Source organism: Porites lutea, chromosome 8, assembly GCF_958299795.1.
Source record: "Porites lutea chromosome 8, jaPorLute2.1, whole genome shotgun sequence".
In the NCBI taxonomy this organism is placed as follows: Eukaryota; Metazoa; Cnidaria; class Anthozoa; order Scleractinia; family Poritidae; genus Porites; species Porites lutea.
This window is the reverse complement of record NC_133208.1, coordinates 4,600,458-4,627,572: the sequence shown is the minus strand read 5'-3', so window position 1 is coordinate 4,627,572 and position 27,115 is coordinate 4,600,458. Positions and strand designations below refer to the sequence as shown.

General features: G+C 40.8%; 2 protein-coding genes and 1 non-coding gene across 4 annotated transcripts; all 3 read right to left on the bottom strand.

The window, feature by feature from the left end:
• Positions 1-2: 2 nt before the first annotated feature.
• Positions 3-75, bottom strand: Trnat-ggu (transfer RNA threonine (anticodon GGU)). Its single transcript has one exon. It is a non-coding gene; the product is annotated as a tRNA-Thr (tRNA).
• A 448-nt stretch (positions 76-523) lies between these two features.
• LOC140945728 (membrane-spanning 4-domains subfamily A member 8-like) lies at positions 524-8,832 on the bottom strand. The gene is made up of 5 exons (XM_073394773.1): positions 8,619-8,832; positions 5,723-5,791; positions 4,811-5,053; positions 2,492-2,779; positions 524-1,109 (listed from the first exon to the last, which is right to left on the bottom strand). Exons 1-5 carry the CDS (start codon positions 8,775-8,777, stop codon positions 1,092-1,094), a joined length of 777 nt encoding a protein of 258 aa, XP_073250874.1. The 5' UTR covers positions 8,778-8,832; the 3' UTR covers positions 524-1,091.
• A 2,468-nt stretch (positions 8,833-11,300) lies between these two features.
• On the bottom strand, positions 11,301-22,506 carry LOC140945715 (uncharacterized). Of its 2 annotated transcripts, XM_073394757.1 has the most exons (5): positions 22,172-22,506; positions 19,247-19,318; positions 15,628-15,834; positions 14,697-15,134; positions 11,301-12,772 (listed from the first exon to the last, which is right to left on the bottom strand). In XM_073394757.1, the coding sequence occupies exons 1-5, from the start codon at positions 22,343-22,345 to the stop codon at positions 12,749-12,751; spliced, it is 915 nt and encodes a 304-aa protein (XP_073250858.1). In that variant the 5' UTR covers positions 22,346-22,506; the 3' UTR covers positions 11,301-12,748. The 2 variants fall into 2 exon arrangements, with proteins under 2 accessions (XP_073250858.1, XP_073250859.1); XM_073394758.1 differs by lacking the exon at positions 19,247-19,318.
• Between the last annotated feature and the right edge of the window lie 4,609 nt (positions 22,507-27,115).

Here is a 27,115-nt window from a genome sequence, read left to right as displayed (position 1 = left end):
CAGGGCTTCAACGGGATTCGAACCCGTGACCTCCGCGTTACCGGTGCGTTGCTCTACCAACTGAGCTACGAAGCCACACATTGGGAGCGAGATCAATTTATTGAGTTCATATCTCCCGTGAGGAGTGAAATGATGTGAAGTATATATAAAATAATTTATTTTTGAACTGCGGTTGTAAATTAAAGTGAAGAATGATCATCGCAGTAAATTTTCCAATTTAGGCAATTGGAAAGAAGAATAATAACCCGTAGCACAATATTACCAAACTTAGTTGGCGCGACACCAAAAAACCTCCCGATGTTTCCATTTTTCACATGAAAACACGGAAAGATATCGATAAATTTTGATTAAGATTTAAGAAAAAATACTACTTTGAAACGCTGGAAATAAAAAGTGATAAAAAACCTTGCTTCTGTAAGCGTGATATTAAAATAATAAAAAAAGCATAAATAATTTATAAATTTGCCGCTCGTTTGGTTTTGCGGAAAATTATTACAATTGGAAAAGGAAAGAACTAGCTTGCGTGGAAGCCATTAGAAAAAGAAGGGAAAGGGAAGTTGGGCGCGAGACCACGCGCGCAATGGACCGAAGGGAGGCCACCCCTCGCGCGCGCGCGAGCCTTTCACGTTTCTCGCCTGTCCAGAATCCCCTTCTCTTTCAAACGCCTGCCACTCAGGCTAATAGACCTTTTCACGGTGTTTTTCAACTTTTGACGTGGACTAGTTAGGGAAAATCCGTCGATACCACTGGAAAGACCGCCTTAATATTAGTAAAATTGCCATGTTTCAAAGTGATACATCTCTGCAAAGTTGCGAAAAAAGTTGCTGTAAAATTTCGCGACTTTGATTGAGGACCTATATCTTTGTTAGTCTTCAACAACTCACTTTCAGACTAGGCAATTTTATTAATCTTCAGGCGCCCTTTTCAATGATGTTCGCGGATTTTCCCTAACTTGTCCATGTCAAAAGTCGAAATACCGTGAAAAAGTCTATTAAGCCGGGAAAGAATGCAGATTTGAAGTCATTTTTCCGATGCATCATTACAAAACATTAACGGACGTCACTCATTAAAGACTGGAGGCTCCATTTTCATCACATCTTCACAGGGAGCTACAAAGAAGAAAGGGAGCAAGTATGATTTAATAAATGAAAAAAGTAAATTGATACAGTCAGGGGCACCCATTGACGGTTTCCTCCTAAATACATCGAAAGCACTTTTTAGGCTATCTAGAGTACTTTTAAATCTCTGTAGGCATTCTAAGTGGTGCTATAAAATTTGTGTCTGTTCGGTCATTCTAGGGGACCTTGAGTCTTTTCGAAATTACAAGGGCAATAAGTATTATTTTCCCGAAAATTTTAGATGTAATTTGACGTATTACAATTAAAGTGAGACAATAGGGCCATTTATACGAGGAAAAATAAGACGCCTCTTACATAAGACACGTCTTAAATAAGACGCGAACTGTACCATTTATACGAGCATGTCTTATCTAATAAGACGCGTCTTAGCTAAGCCGCGTCTTATTTTAGACGAAATGTGCCGTTTATACGGAAAGTTCGCGTCTTATTTAAGACGCGTCTTATGTAAGACGCGTCTTATTTTTCCTCGTATAAATGGCCCTAATATTATATTTCCCTTTCCTCTCTCAATCACATTTTTGAATCCGAAAATTTAAGGTTTCCCTTTTCTACGAAAAACACCCTAACTTGGGAAGTAAAATGTGAAAATTAAATTTCAGAAAATAGTAGGAATTTATTAGATAAGTTTCGAAAACTATAAATGAGCGGAACGGTCACCTAGAAAATTTTTAGCCGTCCTCAAATAATAGAAAATTCTAGGCAACATTTGCTTCTCCGAAAGATATTTTGCAGAAAACAGTCGTGATACAGCGTCGAATTGAAAGGGCTTAGACGCCATTTCAACTTTAGTTAATGCAAATACATGTATAGCCTTAGAGTTCCGGTTGTGGCTATTAAGTTGAACTTAAGGTACACAAAAACCGGCAACAATTCCGTGCAACTTGTTTTGAAAGATTGCTGCAAAACAAGTTGAAAAATGATGTTGCACGTTTTACCACTCAGGTTCGAACCTGTCTTGTAACAAATGAGGTTTTTGCAAGTTGTGAGAGTTGTTGCAGAAAGAAGAGAGTAGTTATACTTTTCGCAAAAAATCTGTACATGTGGCGTTTTTTTGCCGGCCCAAGGAAAACTTTTTTTTGCAGTGACGTAAATCCGGCATAAGGAATATGACTCCCTTTTATTCAGTCAGCAGTCAATATTCACGTAACTTGCTACAACTCCGTTTGTTGCCAGACAGGTTTGAATGTACGTGGTAAAACGCGCCATATCGCTGTTCAACTCGTTTGGAAGCAAAGTTTGGAAACAATTTTGTTGTCTGTTTAAGCTTGTTTAACCGTCTTTAGACCGTCAGCGATTTAGTATAACAGGAAATATTGCTTAAGTTAAACAAGAACAAAACGCATTACTCTTACTTGTTGTCCTGGGTTATAGGGGGGTGGGTGACCCCCCTCAGCTCCAAATGTGGGCACCTGGCCCATCTGAGCTCCAGATGTGGACATTTGGTATGTCGGAGGCTGGCCAGCGACCTGGAACATGCCTTGGGGAGGCATGTGAACCACCTGGGTGTGGCCACCAGGAACGGTAGCGACACCTCCGGCTTGCTGCACAGGAAATGCCATAGGGACACCACCAGGACCCTGTGCCATGACGTAACCACCAGGGACCACACCCTGGCCGTTGACATACATAACTGTTTGTGTCTGCAAAAAAAGTTATGCCAAATAAAGACACCTCATTGATCCAGTGCAGATAACTAAATATGATATTAAAGGGGTGCGTGAAAAGCCCTAAGCAACTTCTTCTAAACAGCTAAATTCTCCTTCTACATTGAATGTACTTGCTTTCGAAACCAAAAGAGAATTTGATATCAAATCAATAGTCACTCAACCCACTTTCAATGAATGATGAGGCTGAGTGTGATAAAATTGTGAAGAATTTGTACATCAAGTCTATGTCAAACCCAACCGGGAAGGCACTCTCAGGCTACAGTTAATGAGTGTTAATTTAAAAATCGTAAAACGGACGCTGTTATTATAAGAATCTTAACCGACGTTTCGGCAATGCTGGCTTCTTCAGGGTATACAAGACTAAATACCGTTAAAAAGTTCGTTAAAATTAGCTCACGTGCCTGATGGCACACTTGCGCGCAAAAATGCAGCAAAAATGGAGACCTTTTTTGCAGTACGCGGATATCCGAATGACCTCATTAGGAGGGGAAGGGAACGAAGCACCGACCAAATCAAGGGCTGAAATTTTGAAGAGTGACGCTGCTAACAACATCGCTAAGGATAGAGTACCTTTTGTCACTACCTTCCAACCCAGTAACCTTGCTGTCGAGAAAATAATCTCAAGGAATTTCCAGATCCTTCGCGAGGATAGCAGGACAAGCAAGATCTTTAATAAACCACCACTGAACGCTTTCAGGCGTGCCAAGAATCTGAAGGATCTGCTAGTCAGAAACAGCCTACCTCAAAACCTTCCACACCAATCACCAGGTACTTTCCCTTGTAACAGGACCATTTGCCGCACATGTCCCCATGTTAATTCATCATTCACAAAACAACACCCAAAGGGCATGTTTACATCATGGGACATTTTTCCTGCATCAATGAACACGTGGTTTATTGCTTGTCGTGCACTAAGTGTCCATCGATAGTGTACATTGGGGAGACTGGACGCAGGTTGGTGGACATTTTCGAGAACACCGCAGAGATATCACTAACGGGAGGAATGACCTTCCTGTACCTGCCCACTTCAACCAACCAAATCATACACTGGAGGACATGAAGGTTGCGGTATTGAAGGCAGGCCTAGCCAACCAGGAATACCGTAAGAAGCAGGAGATGAGGTTGATATTCAAATATGGGACTGTAGGCCCTAGAGGCCTTAACCAAGACTTTAGTTTCACGTGAATGAACCCCCTCCCCCCCTTTTTTTTGTTTGTTTTTTTTTTTTGCTTACTCGACTCGCGCGCCCTAGCGCGCTATTTCATGTGGCACGCGCGCGAGTATGCCATCAGGCACGTGAGCTAATTTTGACGAACTTTTTAACGGTATTTAGTCTTGTATACCCTGAAGAAGGCGGCATTGCCGAAACGTCGATTAAGATTCTTATAATAACAGCGTCCGTTTTACAATTTTGAAATTAACATTTATAAGTACTATGCTGCACAGATTTTTCAATCTTTATTACTACAGTTAATAAGCATGCGCCACTGTCAACGGTACAGTTTTCAAGCAGTTTACTCTCGGAAAGGGTACAGTATTGAACCCCCCATAAGCAACCACCTAAAAATGTGAGCAATTAGTTGTTGTCTTACAGGAGGTGGTGAATTAAAGGGAATTGAACCAGCAACATCCTGCTCTGCAGGCCAGCCCTCTACTTACTGAGCTTATCCTGCCAGCTTTTAATACAGTGGAAGCTCTCATAATGGACACTCTCATAGGCAGACAGGCTGCTCTACATAATTATGGCCACCTTCACAAAACCCCGTTTTTCTCAACTCCCACAAAACTCTGTATGTTTACATGTCCAGAAGCAGCCAGCTCCAGTTATGGGCACCTTTTTCGTGTCCCAAGGGTTCCACTCATGAGAGCTTCCACTGTAAAGCACTTGTCAATCATTTCTGCAATTTATATGCTTATATGCTCTCCTAGCATCTGATCAAAATAAAAATAAAAATCGTCCGGAATTTATAAAAAAGCAAGTTGCAAACACTGATTCATTTTTACCTGAGCAGAAGTAGGAGAACAGCAATTGACAATCAAGCAACACAAGACTGAAGCCCAGATTCCGATAGCAAACTCAACGATGCCAAGAACTAGGATTATCGCCGTAACGGCCATTTCTGAGTGATGAGATTCCCAGTACCAGCGCCGCTCATGGCTGTAAATTGCCACAGAGATACTGTAGCAAATGATGACCACGCCACCAAACACGCTCGAAGTGATGGCAAAACCCATGAATGTGCCAGCCTAGAAAATTAATTTAGTGAATGTTCAATAAAGAATTTAAAACTTTCTAAAACTTGTCTTTGAATGATAGCCTTTGTGATTGTATCCATGGCAACAAAGTTTGTTGAATTTCAAAAACATACTCACCATTAATTACCAACTTCTTTCAATAGCGCTTTTCTTTGTAAAATTTTTAAATTAGGTTTCTAAGCTTAAAATGCTCTAAGACATGATCGCACATTACATCAAACAACACCTCTTTGAATCTTCTGTTTAAAATCTGCTTGTCAAAGGAAAATAAATTTTATGCTGCCTGCTCATGATCTGATTGGTGGTAATTGACAATAGCAAACTCATGCATCCAGCCGCCTGTTTTGGGGGGGAGCGCAGGCTGGGAAACTGGGCCGAAACAAATTTACATTCATGAGGTATGCACAGTTTTTGTAATTCTGCCACATACTTAAAGAAATGTTTCACCCAAATTAAACATCAGCTTATAATTTTGTGTGGAGATTGCCCTGAAAGTCATCAAGAAGTTTTGGATGATTGAAAACATTTATGCATTAGAAGACAAAAGAGGAAGAAGTTCCTAATACAAATTGGTCCATTAGAAAAAAAATTAAAACACAAAAACATTCCTGAAGACAGATACCTACTCAATGAACCAACTCTGATATATTCAGTACATACCAAGGCATTGCTAGAGGGGCTCCTCTCTCTATTACTTGCTGGAATCCCCAGACCTCCTGTGATGCACATCTGGAAAATTTTTACACGTTTATGATTCAGAAAAGACAGCCTAGTCTCTCCCTCACAGCTATTTTTGTCTTGTCACTCAATACTCCTTCTCAACAAATGGCTACTCACATTCAAACCACACTCTTTCCCAATTTTAGCCAATCACAGAGCTCTACTGTTCTATTTCCTGCAACTGCTTCATGCCAAATTATCCTTTCACATGCTGTCAAATCATAACCTGCATGCTATCGCCAAAAAATGTGTGATGTTGAGTTCACTCTCATCACATTCATTAGTTTTTGTTCCACATGAAACAGACTTAAGATTGCATCAATTTAACAAACAATTAATATCCATGCCAAGAATTGAATTTGAAGTCCACTTGACACTATATACTTTTTTTCTTACTTGCAAATTCCAATGACTTTTTTTATAAACATGCAAGCTTTAAAATAATTATAATATTAATGTCCATATTACAGGACAAATTTGATTTCAGGTTAAATTTTTTTTAACCAAGGTTGATTCTCAATTATTATTTCCTGAGAATACTGAGAATCAACCTGGGTTAAATAAAAATTAACCAAACATCAAATTTGACCCTATGTAACATCTACAACTGTAAAGTGACAGGACCAACGAACAAGGGTGATAAATGTGATATCAATCAGCTGTTTCCTGCCAAAAAATATTTTGGCAATGGAAAATTAACTGTCCGGATTTTCTACCAAGCTTTATACAGTTTAAAGTTGCTCCTTTCAGAGCAAGTGTGCTTTTCGCAGAAATCATTGATGCCAATTCAGTGCAAGAAAGCAAAACAGAACTGTGCCGGACACCTCCATACAACCAGAAATAACACAAACTCATTTTTTGTGTGAAAACTGACATCATTCTTACAATTCATTGAAAATGTTGATCATTACAATGGCTGATAAAACAATATTTGGAAAAAAAAGTGGTTTGAATGTGAGCAGCCATTTGTTGAGAAGGAGTACTTATGCCGGGCGGGGGGGGGGGGGGGTACTCCCGCAAATTTTGGATAGGGGTGTGCCGCGAAGGTTCATGAACCCTAACCCTGTTTAAGGACTAAGAAAGCAAAAACTGATACCTTTTTAAGGCCCAAAGCTGGAAAATGATACCCTATTCAAGAAAAGAACAAAATTATTCATGGCATGGAAGCAAAAACTCTATTTCTTCTCTGTAACATTGGATGTATAGCATCAAGCATAAAATACTAGAATGCTTAAACGCATACATCAAGTTTAAAAGAAACCCTTTGTTTAGGCGGGCATTTTCACACTGCAGTATTAGATAATACAATTAAGCTACCCTATCTAAGGACCACACCAGGGACACAGAAACAAAAGGGTCAAAAAAGATACCCTATTTAAGGACCGAGAACCTCAAAAACCATACCCTATTCCGCGGCACGTACCTATATAGCCCATATATGGGAGTACCCCCCCCCCCCACCCTGGTACTTATGTTGCATGACAAGACAAAAATGGCTCCTACTGCCAGGGAGACTAAAGACACCCAGGACGAGGGTAAATCAACCTACTTGGATGAGATTTGGATGCGCGCTTTATTTTTAATATCAACTTGGGGGTTTCTAGAGTAGGTACATATTTTAGAAAAAATTAATGCAGACACTGTATTCAACATGATATAAACCTGATCTAAAATAGGTTGAATTAATACTTCCAGTAGTAAGCTTAATTACATGCACAACTTAGGAGTGCACCTGACAGGCTCGCCAGGGTGATTGGGGCATTTTCAAAGCATGGCATGAAGTACATATTTAAATAAGCTTACAAGTTCCGCATTGAAGGCTGCTTTAGTTGCATTGAAAAAGGCTTAGTAAGTTTAATCCCTGTTTAATCGAACTTCGGTTAGTAATGTCTCAGGGGCACCCAACGAGAATATAGTTCAAAACCGCTTTAACATAGCATTGTTAAACGTATTTTAGTATTTAAACGGTAGATATAGGCATATTTTTATCCCCTAAAAATTTTTCATCTGTTCGGATTTCCTAGCTGAAAGTCTCGAGATCCGAAAATCATAGGGATCAAAACTTACCTTTTCGAAAATTTCAGCCAGAGAAAAAGGCTCCCGAAAATTCTAGGTGAGCTTTTCAGGGTAAAAATCCGTTAAAAATGGGCAATTACACCAATTTTTAGATGTTCGAAAATCCTAGCAGAGGTAGGCAAGCAAGAAATTTTACAAAAAATGTTCCGAAAATTCTAGATCTCAAATCGTCTTCCGAACAGATATTTTCCGAAAATTGACGTTGGGTGCCCGTGATGTCTGCGAAGCAGCGCCAAGATCCTTGTTCTGGGAAACCAATGGACTCAATGAATTACTAGAAATAAGTTTCGAATTTCCCTTCAATCTTACTAGGAATGAAGCTTCCCTTTTTACATTTTTAGAAGAAATACGTGCACGGAAAGATACAGCTGTTGTTAAACGCTTGATAACTATCATCCGCTTGCGGATGACAAAAAGTCTGGAAAGTTGAGAGTGAACTCGAGGGAGAAGTAATTGGTTAAACAAATATCAATATCACAGGCGATCGTGACCTTGTCCTTGTCAATGTAAATAGCAACAGAGTGTGAAATCAACATTCAATGTATTCGAAAAAGAATCGAACGTTCAATCAGAGCATCTGCAGCCGGTCAGAACGCCAAATGCTACAGTGTACGCTGCCGTCGTCTTGTAGGTTTATACCGAGCGCACACGGCTTTGTGTATACTTTTTCGGTCTGTTGTAAGCGGAAATATAACTTTTGCTTGCGTTATAGAGTTGACGCAAAAAAAATTAAAGTCCTAAATGCATAAAATCAACCTACCCAAGCTCCACACCAAATACCAAAGCATCCATACCCTGTCCAAAAATAGCCATGTAGACGATCGATGATTCCAAACACAAACAGCAACACTCCGACAATGATATGTGCTAAGGCGATGAACCTCGCATATTTCAAAGTATTTGTTATGTTCTGCGCCATTGTGACCTCTTCCTCTTCGCGCTGACGACAACGTCCTTAAATAGCCTCTGGTTGATAAATATTTATTTGATTGCCGCCATTTTGAATCTCATTATTCGACAGAGAAGCCCTGGGCCGAGATAAATGGTACGCAATGCATGCAAAGTAGAGAGTTTTTAATTTCAAAGAAAAAATTCCCGAAAATTCCCCCGAACAAACAGCGAATGGTAAGTAAATGTTCCTGGTAAAGATTCCAAAGAATCGAAAAAAACTGGAATTAAAATGCATATTATTGAGTGCAAAATTGATGAAAGTTCTAAAATTCCTTGACTTTCCAGATCGCCTTAGGTACTCTGACCCAGTCAACTTCCCAGGTAACGTGCTCCTTTTTTTCTTAAATGTATTATATCACACAACAAGAATAGAAAGGGAGTTGCTTTGCTCGGTGCAATCTGGCCATGTATATATCAATATAAAAGTGAAAAAAGTGCGGAAAAGTATCTATACATCCGTTTCTCCTTACTCCTCGCCGCAAGAGGCAAGGAGAATTGGCTGTATTCGCATGAGGCTAGTATTTTACTTGCAGTGCAATAAGTGACAAAAGTAAAAATTTCAAGTGATACTTGTAAAGTCTGAAGGGATTAGCAACCGGACCAACCTAGTATATTTTGCTCTTGAGCATAACAAATTCAACTACCTAAAAGACAAATTATTCTCCAATCAGCTATGGATCTGCCTTCTGAAATGCTTACCTGGGGTGGTCGTTGTCTGTGTTTCGGGAGACCTAGATGACAATGACCTCAACCATTTTCTCTCGGTTCGGGGAAAGAGCGCGGGCTCATTTTCTGAACAGCTGCTGGTAATCGAACCTACGAAGGCAGCTACTTTATTCCTTTTTTTGTTCTTTTTTTGTCTGACTAAGCTGGAAAACGTAGGCCGCCACTTCTCTTTTTATACATCTGCCACAGGAATAGTATGCTACACAGCCTTTTTTTTTGTCGTCACGCAAAGCTTCCCTCTCCCTCCCCTTCCCTCCTCTCCTTGTGAAGATTGAGGAGAGTAGGGTGACGACAAAGAAGGGGTGGGTAGCCGCGGTCTCCCCCAGGAAATATAGGATTATTATACGTTTCTGGGAAACTGCCTTCCTACCCCACCCCTAAGCCAAAATTTTGCCGTAAGTGAGAAGTAAGTGTTAATGTTGACTTAGGGGAGGGGTAGGAGGGCACTTTCCCAGAAACGTAGATACAATCTAAGGCGTTTACCAGCCATAATCAACACAAGGATGTTTACACTTGCCATGTACATAAATAAGCACACCCAGGTGAAGAAGAATAAACTTTGGCGCAACTAAATTTCGCGCTCAGGATGAAGAAGGTTTCTACCTTGGGAAGAGGCTAAATGAACGTGACAAGGCCCTTTAATCGCTGTCGATTCTTAACATACTTATAATGAGCACCTCCTAGCTAGAAATAACAACGACACAAGTATGAGAACAAAAAGAATAGAATGTTTCGATTTTCTTTCGTTTATGTTTATTTGACGGCTGACATTAGCTAGGGAGCTTAAGCAACAGCGTTTTTGAGCGACGGACGTCAACCGGAAGTGGACTTTTTGCATCATTGGGCAGTGTTTTGGTTGAAACTTTCGGGTAAATCCTCTTTATATGGAAAAGAAATTCAGCAATACAAATTTGTTAGCGTCGAGGCATATAAAAAGGGAGAAGGCCTCAGTTCCGGTTGACATGTGTCGCTCAAAAACGTCTTTGCTCCCTATTATTACTCGGGGGGAAGGGGGGGGGGGGTGGGTATATAAAAGTGACGAGGATGTTCGTCAGAAAGTTAAAATTCACCTTGTGGCTATTCGTACCCCTAATGGAGCCTCGGACCAATAAAGGTGGGCTCAAGCTTTAAACTGACTCCTTAAAACATACATAATGGCACTTTTGGTAAATTCCTTTGTGCACAGCCCTAACCGATAAATATGGTACGTTTGGTACATTATTGACATTATTTATATCTATTATATTTTCTTTTGTAAAGCGCCCTGAGCCCCTGGATATGGCGCTACAAAAATGCTTTTATTATTCATTTATTTACTATAACTTCGGCTTCAGCCTTCAGTTTTATAATGTGGCATTTTTTTTGTTTCTGTGGCGTTTTAACGGCTTCGTTTGAAGCTGGCGTTTTGTTGCCGACAAATAAATAATAAGAAAAACAACTAGTGGCCATCTATCGTTTACATTCCTTTTCTTTCTTTCTTTCCTTCCTTTTAATTAATTAATTAATTTGTTTATTTATTTATTTATTTACTTATTACTGGGCTGCCTGTAACAATGCCTAATCTAAAAATGGGCTTAGCTTCTATGCCGTAAAAAGACAAAATGGCGGAAAGACCACAATAAGGCCCGATCTTCTGATTTTGAGGGGAGGGATGGGTCATTTTAGATAAAAACTCCGGTAAACATATTTGAAACGAAGAAAGTATCCTTACCTGGTATTCTTATTTACGCCTAAAAATAGGGGGAAATGGATCAAGTCGCAAGCCTCTTTGTTCCATTGTTCTGTTTTAATTCTTAACTATATAGAAATACGTAACTCGCGAAACTCGCCGCTTAAATTAAGCCGTGTCGGGCCCGCCGCAAATTTCCTGTCGTGAAGGCAGTGGGCTCGATTTCCGCCGCTCTCTCGGTTGGGTGGAGGAGCACGGGCTCATTTACCGACCAGCGGCTGGTAATCAAACCTTTGAAGGCAGCTACTTTATTCTTTCTTTTGTTCTTTTTTTTTCCGACTGAGCGAGAAAACGTAGGCTGCCAATTCTCTATTTATACATCTGCCACAGGAATGGCATGCTACAGAGCCATATTCCTGTTGTCAAGCAACGCGCTCCTCTCTCTCTCTCTCTCTCTCTCCTGGTTGAAACTTTCGAGTAAATCATCATTATCGGAAAAAAGAAAGTTAGGAATACAAATTTGTTAGCGTGTAGGCCTATAAAAAGGGAGAGGGCCTCACTGAGCTCCTTGTTATTATTCAGGGGGAACCCCATATAAAAGTGACGGGGATGCTGGTCAGAAAATTAAAGTTGAACCCTTAATGGAGCCTCGGACCAATAAAGGTGGGCTTAAGTTTAAAACTGACCTCTAAAAACATACAGCATAGCATTTTCGGTAAATTCCTTTGTGCACAGCCGACTCCTGAATAGATAAATATAGTACGTTTTCGTCCCAAAACCCCTGAAGACCCTTAAGCGAGACGAGGAGCATCCCTGTCACTTCTAAATGGGAGTCTCCCCAGGGCTTTATTGCCAACAAGCAAAAGTCAGTGTCTTGCGCAAATGCCGGCCATGCCTTACTTGTGAGAACGTTACCCAGGCTCTTAAAACCAAAAGAACGACATGGAAATTTTATTCAGTTATACACTGACATTTTGCAGGTTGGAACTGTCTAGTTCATTCTACTGAGGGTATTCTTTGTAATAAGCGCCCTCTAACTGATAAGGCCTTATTTCCAAACGCTACTTAGAGGCTTCATTAAAGAGTAGTCAAGTCGTTGTCTTTCGTCTGTCGGTAACGTTCTATTTTTGTCTCCTTGAAAGGTACGTCTTGGAAAACGGTCAGATTCAGGAGGGAGGGCAAACGAGATCAAATCAGAACCAAAAGGTTTTATCGGCGAAAAATCTTCTGAAATAACCCTACATGTGAATTTTTCGCCATATTCTCTAAAAATTGTGTCGATTCTCTTAACATTCAACTGAGTCGCCAGAGATCCTCGGCGACGTCCGCCTCCAAGCAAGAGGCTCTCCAAGTAGCTGCCATCAAACACTAATGCTAGAATTAGTTTCTCCGAGCTTAAGCGCTCGCTGGCGTTCCATGAAAAAAAGGTCTTGACACCACTTTTTTATCACTCTCCCATCTTTCTGGCGCATCAGGTCAAAGCATTAGCACTGAGACGATTCGCAAGCGTAAACTTAACACCAGTTAAACTGGAGGTTCCAACTTTACAGGTAGGTCAAAACAGAATACTAGAATAAACAAAATGAGAACTCAAGTCAGACTAAGTAGTAACTGCCGAACAAGAAGAGTTTGACGAAGTAAGAATTGGAGGAACTGTGTCATGGAAATTGTCAAAATTCAAACAGTGGGTACTGAGTGAAACATAACAATAACCTTTCAAAACGTTAAAAGAAGGTATAAATAACACAGCAAAAACAAAAGGAGGAACGGAGGGGTTTTTTCTCAAAATGAGCAAAGAAATCGGTAAAGCGTGGCGTAAGAGTCTTACGCGTGCGAAGCACGCGGGCCTCACACGCCCGCGAGAGAGGAGTATTTTTAGCGTCTCTTCCCAGTCTCGCTCTCTGTTTTCAGCCTCGTTCCAAACCTTTTGTTTGACTGCTCGCGCGTACTTGGAATACACAAAAATACGGACTGTTTTGCAGTCTACGGATGGACAAACGTAGATTTAAACGGATTGTAATTAATTTGAGGTTTTGAAAACTTGATAGCCTAACAGTTGAGTTGTTTGCAACGTTTGATATAATGAGTCGAGACACCACAAAATCGCTGTGCACTGGCCCGCAAAAGTGTGACCGGTAGATATGACTGCTCGACAGTCATGATGGACAAGCGAAAAGAATCTCAAAAAATCATTAGTATTTTACACTTCTGAAGGTTTCATCCAAAATAAGGACAATATAATGGGTTTCTATTTCAACAGGAATCTTAATATCGCCAAATCTAAGAAAATTAAACAAGATAAGCGTGAGGAATTCTATTCTTGTATTCTCCTCGTCAACAATGACTTTGCCCGCCATTTTGAAAAGTCACCGAAGCGAAACGTGGTGTCATATTGGCACGAGGACTGAACCAGCAATTTTCGTGGAGACGCCCCCTTCCTCCTTTGATCTTGCTATTCACAATTAATGTTCTAAACTTGAGTGCAGTCCCCGAGAAATCAACTCCAGAAAAATTCGCCTACATTTGACATTTTCAGCGAATTGGAATAAACGCTACAAAGTTTGAAGAAACGGGAATTCATTTTAAAAGTGATGATCACGTTTTAGCTGCCGTCGCCGTCGTCGTTGCTCGATCCGACAACGGCGACGTCCATTAAGACGTTGCTGAAAAATAGACTCCGCATCCTTTTAGACTATTTCGCGATTAACTCAATACGCCCTGTTACTTAAAAGAAGGGAATTTTGGTTGGAGCTGAAGAGAGGGGACCGCGCCCGAGTTCAGACAGAGATGGTAGTGATATCAAGTGATATGGTTTTGATATCTCTTTACATCAAGCGCCGTAACAATGAGGGACGTTAATTTGTAAATACCCTAATTAGCGCCGCGGCGCTTATTAAATTATTTTCGGTAAAGGAGCGGCGCTTAATCGATCATTTACTGTAAGCTTTCTACTAAACTCCTTCTTGTATTACAGCCAAATTCGTTATATCGCGCTGCGCGTTTGCAAACTTCTAATGGGTTTTTCTGTTCCGTCAATCATTTGAGTGGTGGCGGGGTTAATGCAAATCACAATGCAACGCGCTCGCTCACCTTGGCCCGCAAAAAAAAAAAAACTGAGCATGACTCTAGACTGCTCAAGAATAGCGAAGGAAATCGCGATTAAGGTGGAATTTTTGTCGAGGGCAGGAGGCAGACATTTCTTTATTCTTACAAGAGACAAGAATAAGAAAGATCAGAAAAATCTTCGAAGAAAACTAGTCGATTATTGCCGAAACAGGGCGATCACAAGCAACGAACCTTGAAACACCGAAACAAACAAAGTGGACCGAAATGCATCAATCACAAGTAAACATGTGTTTCCTAAGAGGTCCGCTAAGATGATTGACGGAACAGAGAAACCCAAAATTCGTTCGAAGTTTGCAAAACGCGCAGAGCGATACAACGCATTTGGCTGTAAACAAGAACATAACGCAATTTATACTTTACACTTACTTGAGGAGGTTGATCTCCCTCTGCTCCCGATGATGGACCTACCGTTGAACATGAGGAAATCTGGTCATAAGGTGGAGGCGGACCGGTTTCCTGGACAACACTTTGAGGAGGCATCGCAGTCACCTCCAAGGGGACAAGTAGGAGATCAGGATCCTGGGAACTAGAGTGGGTGTCACCATCATAGGGTGGAGGCTGCCCGGTTTCCTCGACAACGCTTTGGGAAGGCATAGCAGGCATCTCCAAGGGGACAAGTAGGAGATCAGGCTCCTGGGAATCTTGGGGAGGCATAGAAGCCATCTGGGCGTCACCACCAGGAATGCTAACGACACCTCCAGTTTGCTGCACAGGAAAGACCAAAGGGACACCTCCACAACCCCGCCCTATTGCATTATCTCCAAGGATCACACCCTGACCAGTTATATACATAACGGAACTGGTCTGCAAAGAAGAAAACAAAACTTCGATTAAGTATGGAACTTGCAAAGAACATGTGACAGAAGCTACCTTCCCTCTCCACCCCCTGCTTCCCCCCCCCCCAAAAAAAAAACTACCTATAGTACCCCGGTAATAATGTTTGGTCCTAACAACAAAAAAGTAGGTGTATATAAAATTACCAAGAGAAAAAAATCATACCATTTTTTTTTTTCTACACCTACATTTAACTTCGAGATTTGACAGTACTTCACTTTCTATTGAATGTGACATCAAGATGACTCTTGAAAAATTCTTAATGATACTGCTTGAAAAAAGAAAAACTAAATAAAAATGGACTGTATTTGATGCCCTCCACAAAGCTTACAACCTCCAGCTGCTCAACAGACTAGCACTCGACCAACTGATCTATTCAAACCAGGCTGCTGAAACAATACAACATAAAAGTATTCTGAGACAATAATGCTACAAAAGTTAGTTTTGTTTCATTGTTACCTACCTTACCAGAAGAATGAGCACAACAATCACATATTAAGCATCCAGACATTGAACCCGCAATTCCAATAACAAACTCAAACATGCCAAGTACCAGGATGCCAGTACAAATGGCCTCCGGCGGCGCCAATAGAGAAAGAATCATATAGAAACTGAAGACCACAGCACCAAGTACAGTTGATGCCATGGCAAAGCCTATGAAAGTACCAGCCTGGAATTAAATTACCATTGAAAATAAGTTCGATCCCCTAAGAAACCCGAACAGACAAATAGTTTTTAGGTTAGCTCCAAATTAACCAAAGAGGCTTCTAAATCATAGAAAACCTTCTGAGACAATTCTGACGAACACATGGAGTTGTTCGGTGCCTCCCTACTGGGCCTTTTCAGAATCTTATTTTCAAAAGATATGTTATACACTATTAAAATAATTATGGCGAATTACAAATCATCACGCTTATTAACGCCCAGAGGCTCAAGGGTCCTTCCTGTATGGATGCAATGCGCTTCGCGCGCCTTCCTGCTAGAATCAAGTTCAGTCCTGAGTTGCTCAAAAGGGATCGAGAGCATATAGTTGTCAGAATGGTTATTACTAACAAAATGATCAGAAACTGCTGTATGGATGTAACTACCATTAAGTACTGGTCGCCTGTGCTCATTAAAGCGGTCTTTGAGGCGACGTTTAGTTTCCCCAATGTATTGTAGATTACAAAGACGATACTGAATCATGTAGATAACATTGAACGTAGTACAAGTTATATGAAATTTAACACTCGGTAGGTTCACCGGTGGAATGAAAAGTGTATCGATTTCGGCCTTTTTCAATGTAGGACAGGTGGTACAATTCCTGCTATGGTACCAAAATAACCGCGGCAGCAGCCCGGCAGTGAGTTTCTGTGAGCTGGGGGCAAGAAGGATGTCACTAATATTTGTGCAGCGCCAGTAGGCTACCAACGGAAGGTTTTTAAAGACATTTCTACAACAATTGGACGAGTAGAGTACGCTACCCTGTTGAAAATCCTCACAGGATCCTTCAGGAACTCTGAGGATCGTCAAAGATCTTTAAGGATCTTTAAGTGATCCTTTTAAGATTGTTGAGAAAGTTATGAGGATCTTTCAAAGATGTGTTCAAAAATCCTTGTAAAGATCTTTGTAAAGATCCTTTACAAAGAAGATTTAACTAGGATCGCTTTAATAAGGATCTTTAAATCAGGTCTTCAAGGATCTTTTAAAGAACCTAGCTAGGATCATTTAAGAACTTGGAAGGATCCTTCGAAGAATCTTATAAAGGAGGGAATGCTTGTGAATGATGCGCGAATTGTTAGGTAACGCTGGATCGTATGTAATGACTGTCTTAGGTTTGTTTTTGAGTGCGTCAGTTCGACGAGAAAGGTTTTGTCGTAGTCTCGTTTAGTAAGGTAGTCTATAAGTTCATTAGTACATCGTATGTCCTGGAATTTTTTGGGCAGGAAAGTTTGGCAAGTATTTTTTTTGGTGGCCTGATTTAAGTAGGGATTTTTTGGGGTATTCAAAGATTCGTGGTATTGAAGTACCCGCGTATCCCGGCCGCGCAGTTCTGTGAACAAAGTACAACCAAACTTGTTTTGTTTCCTGGAAATTTTTACGGCTCGGAAATTCGGCTTGGGATTTTTTGGGTTTTGATTTTTGCACTCATTCGATCATACCCGTCACTTGAAATACAGAGTACCCACCCCTGCGGTACCACCCTCTATACATTACAGTGTGCAAATTGTACTTAAAATTCTCAGAATTCAATTCTCAAATTCTCAGTTCTCCCGTTGTTCTCTCGTAGTTAGTTTTGCTTGATCTCGTCAATAAGTCGTTTGTACGGCGTTTGTACAGTTACCAGCGCCGTACAAACGACTTATTGACGAGATCAAGCAAAACTAACTACGAGAGAACAACTGGAAAACTGACAATTTGACTAACAATAGACAGCTGTTTAACTGTGACAATAGATGGATCGAAACGCACCAATTACTGATTACGAGTCTTCATAGCCAATAATATCACGGCTTAACTGACAGACGACCAATAACATTGCGACATAATTGACCAATCAGATCAATAACCAGAGTATAATACCATCAACTGACGTGATACAACTCACTTTGACTCTTAAGATGACTACCACACAGGTTGTCGATACGTCAGTCACTGTCAACAACAACATTCCTATTCATAGCCTGTTCCAGGCTCCGAGATAGTGGTGAAAAGTTGTTCAGTAAAAAGAAATGCGAAAAACGCACCGGGGCTGGCGAGAGACAGAGCGACGGAGGCTCTCTCTCCCATTTTTCTCGCCGCCACCGCCCCCTTTCCCAAGTCGTGCGCGTCTTATTTTCGTTTTGCTCGTTTTAATACGTCCGCACAAAACTATCTGTGAGCCTGACACAGGCTATCCTATTCAGAACTACGTTCACCTAGCCTCCTACGCAGACGTTTTCAGGGGAGCTCGTATTTCGACCCTTCCCACAAACGCCTGCTCCACCGAGGACAACATTCCTTTCCCAAGCTTAGCCAAACACATTGTACTTTCCGAATTCCGGAAAGCTGACCTTGACCGCGATCTGCATGCAACTTTGAGAAACCTTCATGACCTCTAATAAATGTTAGACTCAGGGCGGCAAAAGTAAGATTTACTTAATCAGATTTTAGAACATATTCTCCATTCACTGCATAACATTAGCGAAGGAAAGAAAAGAAGGAAAAATTTAACTCTAGGGTCACGTTTTTAAACTATCACGAGCTTGTGAGTCGTGTTTAGCCTGTCAACACTTTATTTAAAAACCGTTGATTGGTCATTTACCACGCGAATATAACAATGGAATAGGAATGTTGTCCTCGGTTGAGCAGGCGTTTGTGGGGAGGGACGAAATACGAGCTCCCCTAAAAATGCCTGCGTGGGAGGCTAACGTTCACCCGGACGATCAAACTCAACCTACTTTTGTACTTTATTAGTGTTTATTCGTTTGATAATTTTTAGCGTACAAATAAAAAGCATCAAGAATATAGTCAACTCTCCACACTTCAACAAACCGTCAAATATTTTACACGTCCCCTGTTATTTTTGTTGGGCTTAACACTGCCAGCATTTAAATAAGGTCTTTTATGTATTTGTTATTTATTTAGGAATGTAAAGCAGGTGGCTAAGCGCGAAAAATTACTTATTTCTGGGAATAATTTTTTTGAAAATAACGTATCCACGTCTGATTCGTCTGAATAAAAAATACCCATACTTCATCGAAATTTAGCCGGAGGATTATGCGTACACAGTACACAGAGAATTCTCCGATCCCCGATGCTTAGTGAAACCCCTGCTGACAGATACAAATTTAAAGCACCGCATTTCTGGCTGGATATAAAAGTACTCTGCATGGATAGCCTAAAAAGTGTTTTCGATGTATTTAGGAGGAAATCGTTATTGGGTGCCGCTGAACGATTTTCCTGGATCAACAGACAAGTACAGTCACTGAAAACCTGATTAAAAATTCACCCCATATGAACACTAAATGGATGACAATTAACTGAATTGTCCATCTTCTCTCCTACCAATGAACTGCATGTATACTCTGATATAATCATACTATTTGTGTTTCTTGACTCACCAAGGCATTGCGGCAAGGACGGGACCTCCCTTTTATATTTGCTAGAATCCCCAGAACACCTGTGATGCACGTCTGTCAAATAATCACATGTGAATGATTTAGAAAAGAAAGCCGTGAGAAGGATCAGCCTTTTGATTTGTACTTCAGTCTTGAGTATTTAATCAAAAGTGTGAAAAGGTCCGGTCCCTGTTTAACCTGCGATCATGCCCTCCCTATATAAGACTTGCTGCAAGTTGACCTCACGAGTTTATTAGCGAGCGGAGGGGGCTTTTTAAACCGCAAAGCGACCAAGCGAGCGACGAAGTCTTCGCCCCGTGCCATATTAAATCGGACGAAGGACTTTTTTTGGAAAGTCTATCCCTATTATATATCTGATCTGTATATATCTTTCATGGGAAGGAAGGCATGATAATTATATTTAAATATCCCCTACCCCATATCTAAGCACTCTAAAATATCCTTGACCCTCATCCTCTTCTACCCCCGGGGTTTGAAGAGGACTAGACTGTGACAACACTGCTCGAGTTAATTGCTTGTTTTGATTGTTCTGTCATTCACACATGGGGCACCGATAAAAGCAAAGCTGTAATAGGAGGAGTCACCGTACCACAACCATGGCGCGAACACCTTCCAGGAATGGCAGCTGAATTCTAATTGGCTAACCGCGGGAAAGGAATGTGGTTCGGTTCTCAGCAGCCGTTTGTGGGGAGAAGCGTTGTGTGACGACACTGAAACCGGCTGTGTAGCAGACTAACTGGCGAGGCCTTAAGAGGTTTGTTTTGACTGCGTCTCTTGTGGTTTGCCCCGAGTTGTTGAGTGCCTGAGCGCCACACAAACTGAGGAGATTTTACTCTAGTTGCAGCTACCTTTACTTTCCTGTGATCTTTTCACAAAGAAAGTTAAGGATTCATGCCATTCGGCGCAGCGATGACAAGCACCCTACAGCTGCTACAGCGACAACGCGAAAGTGTCACACTGAAGTGTGCTGGCTTCACTTGCTTTTGCATAAACACTGTTGAATTTAGTATATAAATGGTAATACAATTAAACGTTGTTCGATCCGTAAGAGATCAAAATTATGATCTGTAGCCGGTCATGCGGGAGCTAATGATATCTGGAAGTTAAGAACTCTATGCGTCACCTTCTTGGTTCAATAGATGGTTTTCACTGTGACGTCATCAAATTGTAAAGTCAAAATAGCGAGGTTTTACGAATTCTTAGTTACACTAGGTTGAAGATAAACAAAAAGTAAATCTTTGTACAAGTGTCCATTTCCGTAGCCTGAAATTCATCCGATTGCTTCGAGTCGTTTTCTCCTCTCAACAACGTCTGAATCGACCGGCCGTTAATGCCGTCCAGTGACGTCACTCACTACCCGAAAACCGGGTAGTGACTTTGATTGGGTGATTGTCTAAACATTCGCCTAATTATGTATAATTATGAAAAATTTTAGCGGGATTGTCGCTTGATTTTCAGCGGATCACATCCCTGGCATCCTTTCGTTTAGTTCAAACATTTCGATAAGCTTAATCTTTATCTTAAACAGCAAAATTGCCCTTGTCTTCGAAACTGAAATGCCGTGATATTGAACTGCGAATGAAGGATCATTGCGGAGAGTTGGTAGGTTTTTTATTTAGAGCCGCTTTGTGGTTTCGGGGGCCGGTGATTTTGTTTACGCGAAGTTTTCTGAGATCAATGTTATAATTCGACCTTCTTGCTATTTTTACCGTCAAGTGTAATGATTCTGTCAGCTTTTCTTTCTTGTCTCCTTGTTTTTTCTTCGTTAAGGACCAAATAGCTTCTTTTCAATCAAAGCAAATCATTGTGTTTTTGAACTAAGTGTTCCGTGTGTGTGTTTATTTCATTGCGTGATTGCGACCGAGTTTGATCATGATTATAGAATTTAGTACAACCGGTTCAGTGTTGTACTGCATGCAGTTGCTGGTTTGAAAGTTAAACATGAATTACGATCGAAAAAAATTATTCTGTATCATGGAGACATTTCCAAACGATATTTCTCGGTTTGCCACTTGAAAATCGTGTTTTACTTTTTGCATGAATTAAAGGAAAGGTCAAGGAGTAGTGACATCACTGGACGGCATTAACGGCCGCTCGATTCAGACATTACTGAGGGAGTAATAACGACTCGAAGTAATTGGATAAAATTCAGGCTACCATTTCCGTAGCATGTTTCATTTCCAAAATACAGCAATTTGAACTTCCGGGTTTTCACAGTGCGTGACACCAAAATAGAAATGCTGTCTCCTTGAAAAAAAGTATCTCCTCTTGATTTTCAGCAGTATAACCACTTCAAGTATTAGAAGATATGTTTATGCGTACGTACGCTAGTTCTCGAGTGAAAAGAAAGAGCTTTTATAGCAAAAGAAAACCCCATATGTTTTTCTTGATTTCCGGCGGCCATATTGGTGCACCAAAACGGTGTACCAATATGGCGTCTCCAAAGCTCTACAAAGGTGCGTGAAACGTTTCGCCAAATAAATCAGAAACTATGGGTCACAAAGACCTGAGACTTGGATAAATTGTTTATATATTAGTCTTTTATAACATTTCATTTTCTTGGTTTCTTCCACTGGACGGTTTCCAATTTAATTTTTTGTTGCGTGACAGTGAAAACGATCTATAGTTATTTGCTTGTTACAATTTGAAGTACACACAAAAATTAAAGGAAAACTGTAAGTCGTTGTCACCAAAAATACGATCACGTCAAATAGCATACTTGGCCACTAAATGCAAACAAATCACCAAGCGCACACGGGTAAAGACGGGTTTTGTGACTTTTGTTCTTGTTGATTTATCGCCCCGAAGAAGGCGATAAATCAATAGCAGAGGAAGGAAAGTTAATAGGTCCTAAATTCTCCGAATTTAAAATTTGAAAACAAATAACAAGGTTATATTGTTACCTACCCAAGCTCCACACCAGATACCAATGCCCATTTGTCCTGTGAAATCAAAGTAGCGGGGATGTACATGTACACGTTCTACGATTCCAAATACAAGCAACAACACTCCGACAGGGATGTGTACCAAGGCGATAACCTTGCTAGCGCATTTCACGATACGCCTCGTATTTTCCACCATAGCTGTGACCGATTTCTGCACAATGATGGCTTGAGCATCTTAGGCCCTGTTTACACGTATCCGTACGCAACTTTTTTTCTCCGTTTTCAAAAGCATGCGTGTCCACTCGTCGCGTTTTCGCATCGTTTTGGCTTGTCCACACTTAAAAATCGTTTTCAAATCGATTCATCGTACGCGAATGCGCATGCTTGACCAAAACGTGTCCGCTACTATGAGCCCGCGAAATAAAAAATGGGCGCTATCTTTGAATTTCTTTGGTGTGGGTTAAAATTGATGTGACCTTCTTCGAAGCCGGAGAATCAGTTTAAAATGTCAAAATCCGGGCAAAAACAAAGTCAAACTACAGGGAGATCCAACCTTCTGCCTCTTGACATTGGTAGCGAAAGTAACCTGATAATGTTCTGCCGCCTCCTGGAATAATCAGGTCGAAGAATTAACAAAGCCAGGAGGCTAAATTTGCTTGAAAACAAGCAATTAGGTTAGAAATAAGCCCAAGTATAAAAGACAAGAAAGGGAAGCGCCCGTCCGCCATCTTGAATAAGTTTCTAATATTAATTGCGCGGAGTGGATTGGAACTGATACTGATACTTCACTAGTGTGTCCTCAGAGTTTCCGAAAAGTTCCATTTTCGTCTGTCCACACGTACACGCGAAAACTGCGTTTTCAATAAGTTCCACTCTGAAAAGCGTTTTCGGAAGGTTCCGTTTTCATTGATCGTTTTCATCTGATACTAGTGGACGGAAGCCATCCGTAAATAAAAGTTGCTTTTCAAATGAAAACGGATACGTGTCGACAGGGCCTTAGTAGTGCGGTGGTGCTGAACCGCGCAGTTCTTAGTAATATCCGCATCTTATCACCTGACTCATTTTGAATTTAAAACTTCCATGTCTACTATTGACTCCCTGATTTTTATTGTCGTGGCCTAAACCCCAGGGGTACCCAAAGTCAATTTTCGGAAAATATCTGTTCTGAAGACGATTTGAAATCTAGAATTTTCGGAACATTTGTTGTAAAATTTCTTGCCTGCCTGCCTTTCCAACATCTAAAAAAAGGGTATTACTGCCCATTTTTAACGGATTTTTTACCCTAAAAAGGTCACCTAGAATCTTCGGGAGCCTTTTTTTTATGGCTGAAATTTTCGAAAAGGTAAGTTTTGATCCCTATAATTTTCGGATCACTAGACTTTCAGCTAGGAAATCCGAACCGAAGAAAAATTTTTAGGGAATAAAAATATGCCTATATCTACCGTTTAAACAGTAAAATACGTTTAACAATGCTATGTTTAAGTGGTTTTGAGCTATATTCTCGTTGGGTGCCCCTGAAATCCTGTTGAAGCTAGAGAAAGGAAAGAATCAGGGAGTAGGTCCCAGGGGACCAAAAATACCCGGATGACGATAAATTTTGCAATATTCCCATGCCCGAATCTTTTGGGACTTTTAGTATGTTTATCTAGAAACAAATCCCAAATTATTGGCGAAGAGGAATTTTCTGTTGCAATTAGTTGCGGGTCCAGCCATAAAATGACTGGACTATATGATGACCTCAGCGACACCACCAACACAAAACTACCGCTATTTCTCTGAAAAGAAAAAATTAAGAGGTATGTGGTTTCTCAACGTTCGTTGCTTTTATTGCTTTGGTACTAACATGATGTGTTGTAACTCAGTTAAATAGGGTAAACATGTACAGTGTAGCCCCAAAAGAGTGCCATGTCTCTTTTAGCCTGCGCATGCGTAGCAACCGTATCCGTTTCCTTTAGCCAAGCAAGAGGAGCGAGCATTTTTTTGTTCTGCTTTTTTTTTTTTTCTCTCAATTTTTTTAGTTGCTCCATGCCCTCGCGCGCGTCTCCTGCGCTTCTCTCGCTGGGTCTTAGTGCCCATAACCTTAAAATGTTTATTTATTTTTATAATTGAAAGTTAATATTACTACGAGAAACTCTGCGAAAATACTTTGTTACTTAAACAAAACATGATTTATTTTAGAATGTTTTGGAAGAGTTCAAATTTACCGCCATTTTGGCACTTCATTCGTCTAACTCTTCTCTCGGAAACCTCTCGGTAAAAGAAGCGATCGACGACGTAGATTAATCAAGGAACGTTGACGTAAATTAAGGAACATCTGATACAAGTAAATATGCGTGGAGTTCTAGAAATATTTCTTCTAATTCACAAACTGAAACAGCTGTTTAAAGGTAAAAAATGCCAGTTAGATGCAAAAACACTAGGTAGTGCTACTGATTGGTTGAAGCAAATTTCCCACCCTAAGAAAGAAATATGCACGCATAAAATCATGTCAATTTATGTTTCATGTCGTCACATTTGACTTTAGACTGTCACTTAAAAATTTTCTAAAAAAAATCTCATTGCGCTCAAATTGCAAGATACTTTTGTTCTAGACGCTGTCATCGAAAACGTTACAGCAAGAAAGAAATGGATTCACGTAAATTAGCCTGCGTAGCAAGCGTTTCGGTGGGGTTTAGGAGCAAAGAACGAGGAATGAGAGTCAAAGATTGCGCGAAAAATGGTGCAAGTAAAAGAGCGGGGAGGGGATGGGGAAGAAAGTTTCCTTCCTTCCCCTCCCTGTCCCCCCTCTTTCATTTTTTGGCTCTCGTTTCATTTCTCTGGCGGCCAAACCCGGTCTTTCTTTGCTCCGAAACCAAACGAAAACGCTTGCTACGCAGGCTACACGTAAATGTGAATAGAGTTTTGATCGCATTTTCTAAGTGATCAGGAGGGGGGTCAGAGCTAAGCTTGCCTTTCTTGGCCGGGGGGGGGGGCACTAAGTGATATTACTCTAAGTAAGCCTCATTTTTCAGCCCCCCTCCTGATAAATATTGCAGTCCCTTATTACAATTTGCCTACCAAGCTCTTTCCTCGCTAGCCCTTCGTGGAAAAAAAATGTAGCTTCGAAATTCTTCCTCAGTGCAAATTTTTTCACATCTATCGGTCAGGCGCATCGGTTCGAAACATTAGCATACGATGTAGATTAAACATTAGTTAAAAACTGGAGGCTTCCTCGAGGACACAGTAAATTCTCTTCCTGAAGTTAGAAAAAAAGAAAGAACGTAAGTGAGATTTAGCCGTGACTAAGTCAAGTGAAACGTATGACACAGTATGGATTTAAAGGGACCAGAGCTCCATTTCAAATTTTTGAAATTTTTAACTTCTAGTGGCCATTATTGGAGACGCCGTGTTGGAACCCAACCGGATGGGCACCAACATGGCGGCCGGAAGCCAACAGATCTGTCAATGAGTTTTGCAACGAAAGTGTGAATTCACCTCTCAAGGAACTCATAAACAGTAAAGTAGAGCTTTTTCTAATACAATGACTGTTCAGATATCAAAATCCCCCAAAATAAGTTACTTTTCAGTTTTAACCTACATGAAAGATCTCTGGGTCGCTAAGAAATTGCCATGTCACGCAAAAGCTTAGAAGTAGTGCCCGTTGTTCTCGAAATGAAAATTTGAGTAAATACTAGTTTTTAGCTGGAATACATCATGATGGTAAAAACTCAGAAGGACTGATAATTCCTTAGTTTTGAATTTTCAAGACGTCATGTGAAAACCAGCAATAATTAGCGCTTTATCAGGATGGTAAATACGTTACGCGTGACGCGTGCAAAAAATTAAGCTATACAGTATTTACAGACCCCTGATTTTAGCACAAAATTTGTTTCTTCCTTAAAAAAGACGCTGTACTGTAAATAAAACAAGTTAAATGTTTAAAAATAAGAAAACAAACCAAAACATTGTTCACTTAAATCCCAGTTTCACATCGGTGTCGTATAGTGACGATAAAGAAATTACGTACCAAGTAGCTGAAGTAGTGTGATGCTCCTGTAAGGTTGTCGTTTGGCTTTATAATTTTGATTAAAAAATTGTTGTTTGTTGTTGGTTTTACATTTTTGTTGCCGGTGCTGCCTTCTTCGCCAATTAATGAGCTCCCTTTTTGCATAGACTGTTCACAGTAAGCTGCACAGTCCCCTATTTTTCTGTGAGATTGTCGAGATATAGCGCGTCTTACCATTAATGGAGGCCATCTTGATTTTCAAATGTACCGATTGAGCGGGCTTCAGGGATTGTAGCTCTAGCCCCCGCCCCCTAAGTTGTTTTGACCGGCTCATGCAAGATGGCAGCCCGAAACGCAAAGCCCTCGATCTGGACAATCTTCCGGAAATAGGGGACTGTGAACAGTTTACTTTTTGCATTAAACAAGAACAAATTAACACAACACTTTACACTTACTTGTTCGTCTTTGCTGTAGGGAGGAGGTGGATCTTCCTCAGCTGTAGATGATTGACCTCCAGTCGTGGAAATTTGGTCATAAGGTGGAGGCTGGTCGGTTACCTGGGTAACACCTTGAGGAGGCATGGGAACTATCTCGGCGTGACCATAAGGAACAGTAACACCACCTCCAGTTTGCTGCACAGGAAACGCCATGGGGACACCACCAGGACCTTCGGCAATGACGTAACCACCAGGGACCACAGCCTGGCCAGCCACACACATTGCTGATGTGGACTGCAAAAATGGCAAAAAACAAAAAACAAAAACAAACAACAACGACAATTATAATAACAACACAGTCATGAGTGTGGATCGTGTAAAGGATATTTGAAGGAACCCCTCCACCCCCTCCCCCCACCAGAAAAAATAATGGTCTCATACACCCTTGAATTACCCTCGGCTGGTAAAATCCCCAGGTGGAGGCGAGGCAGGAGGGGGGGGAACCCGGATTTCTAGTGACAGGGATGACCGAATGGGGCAAAAA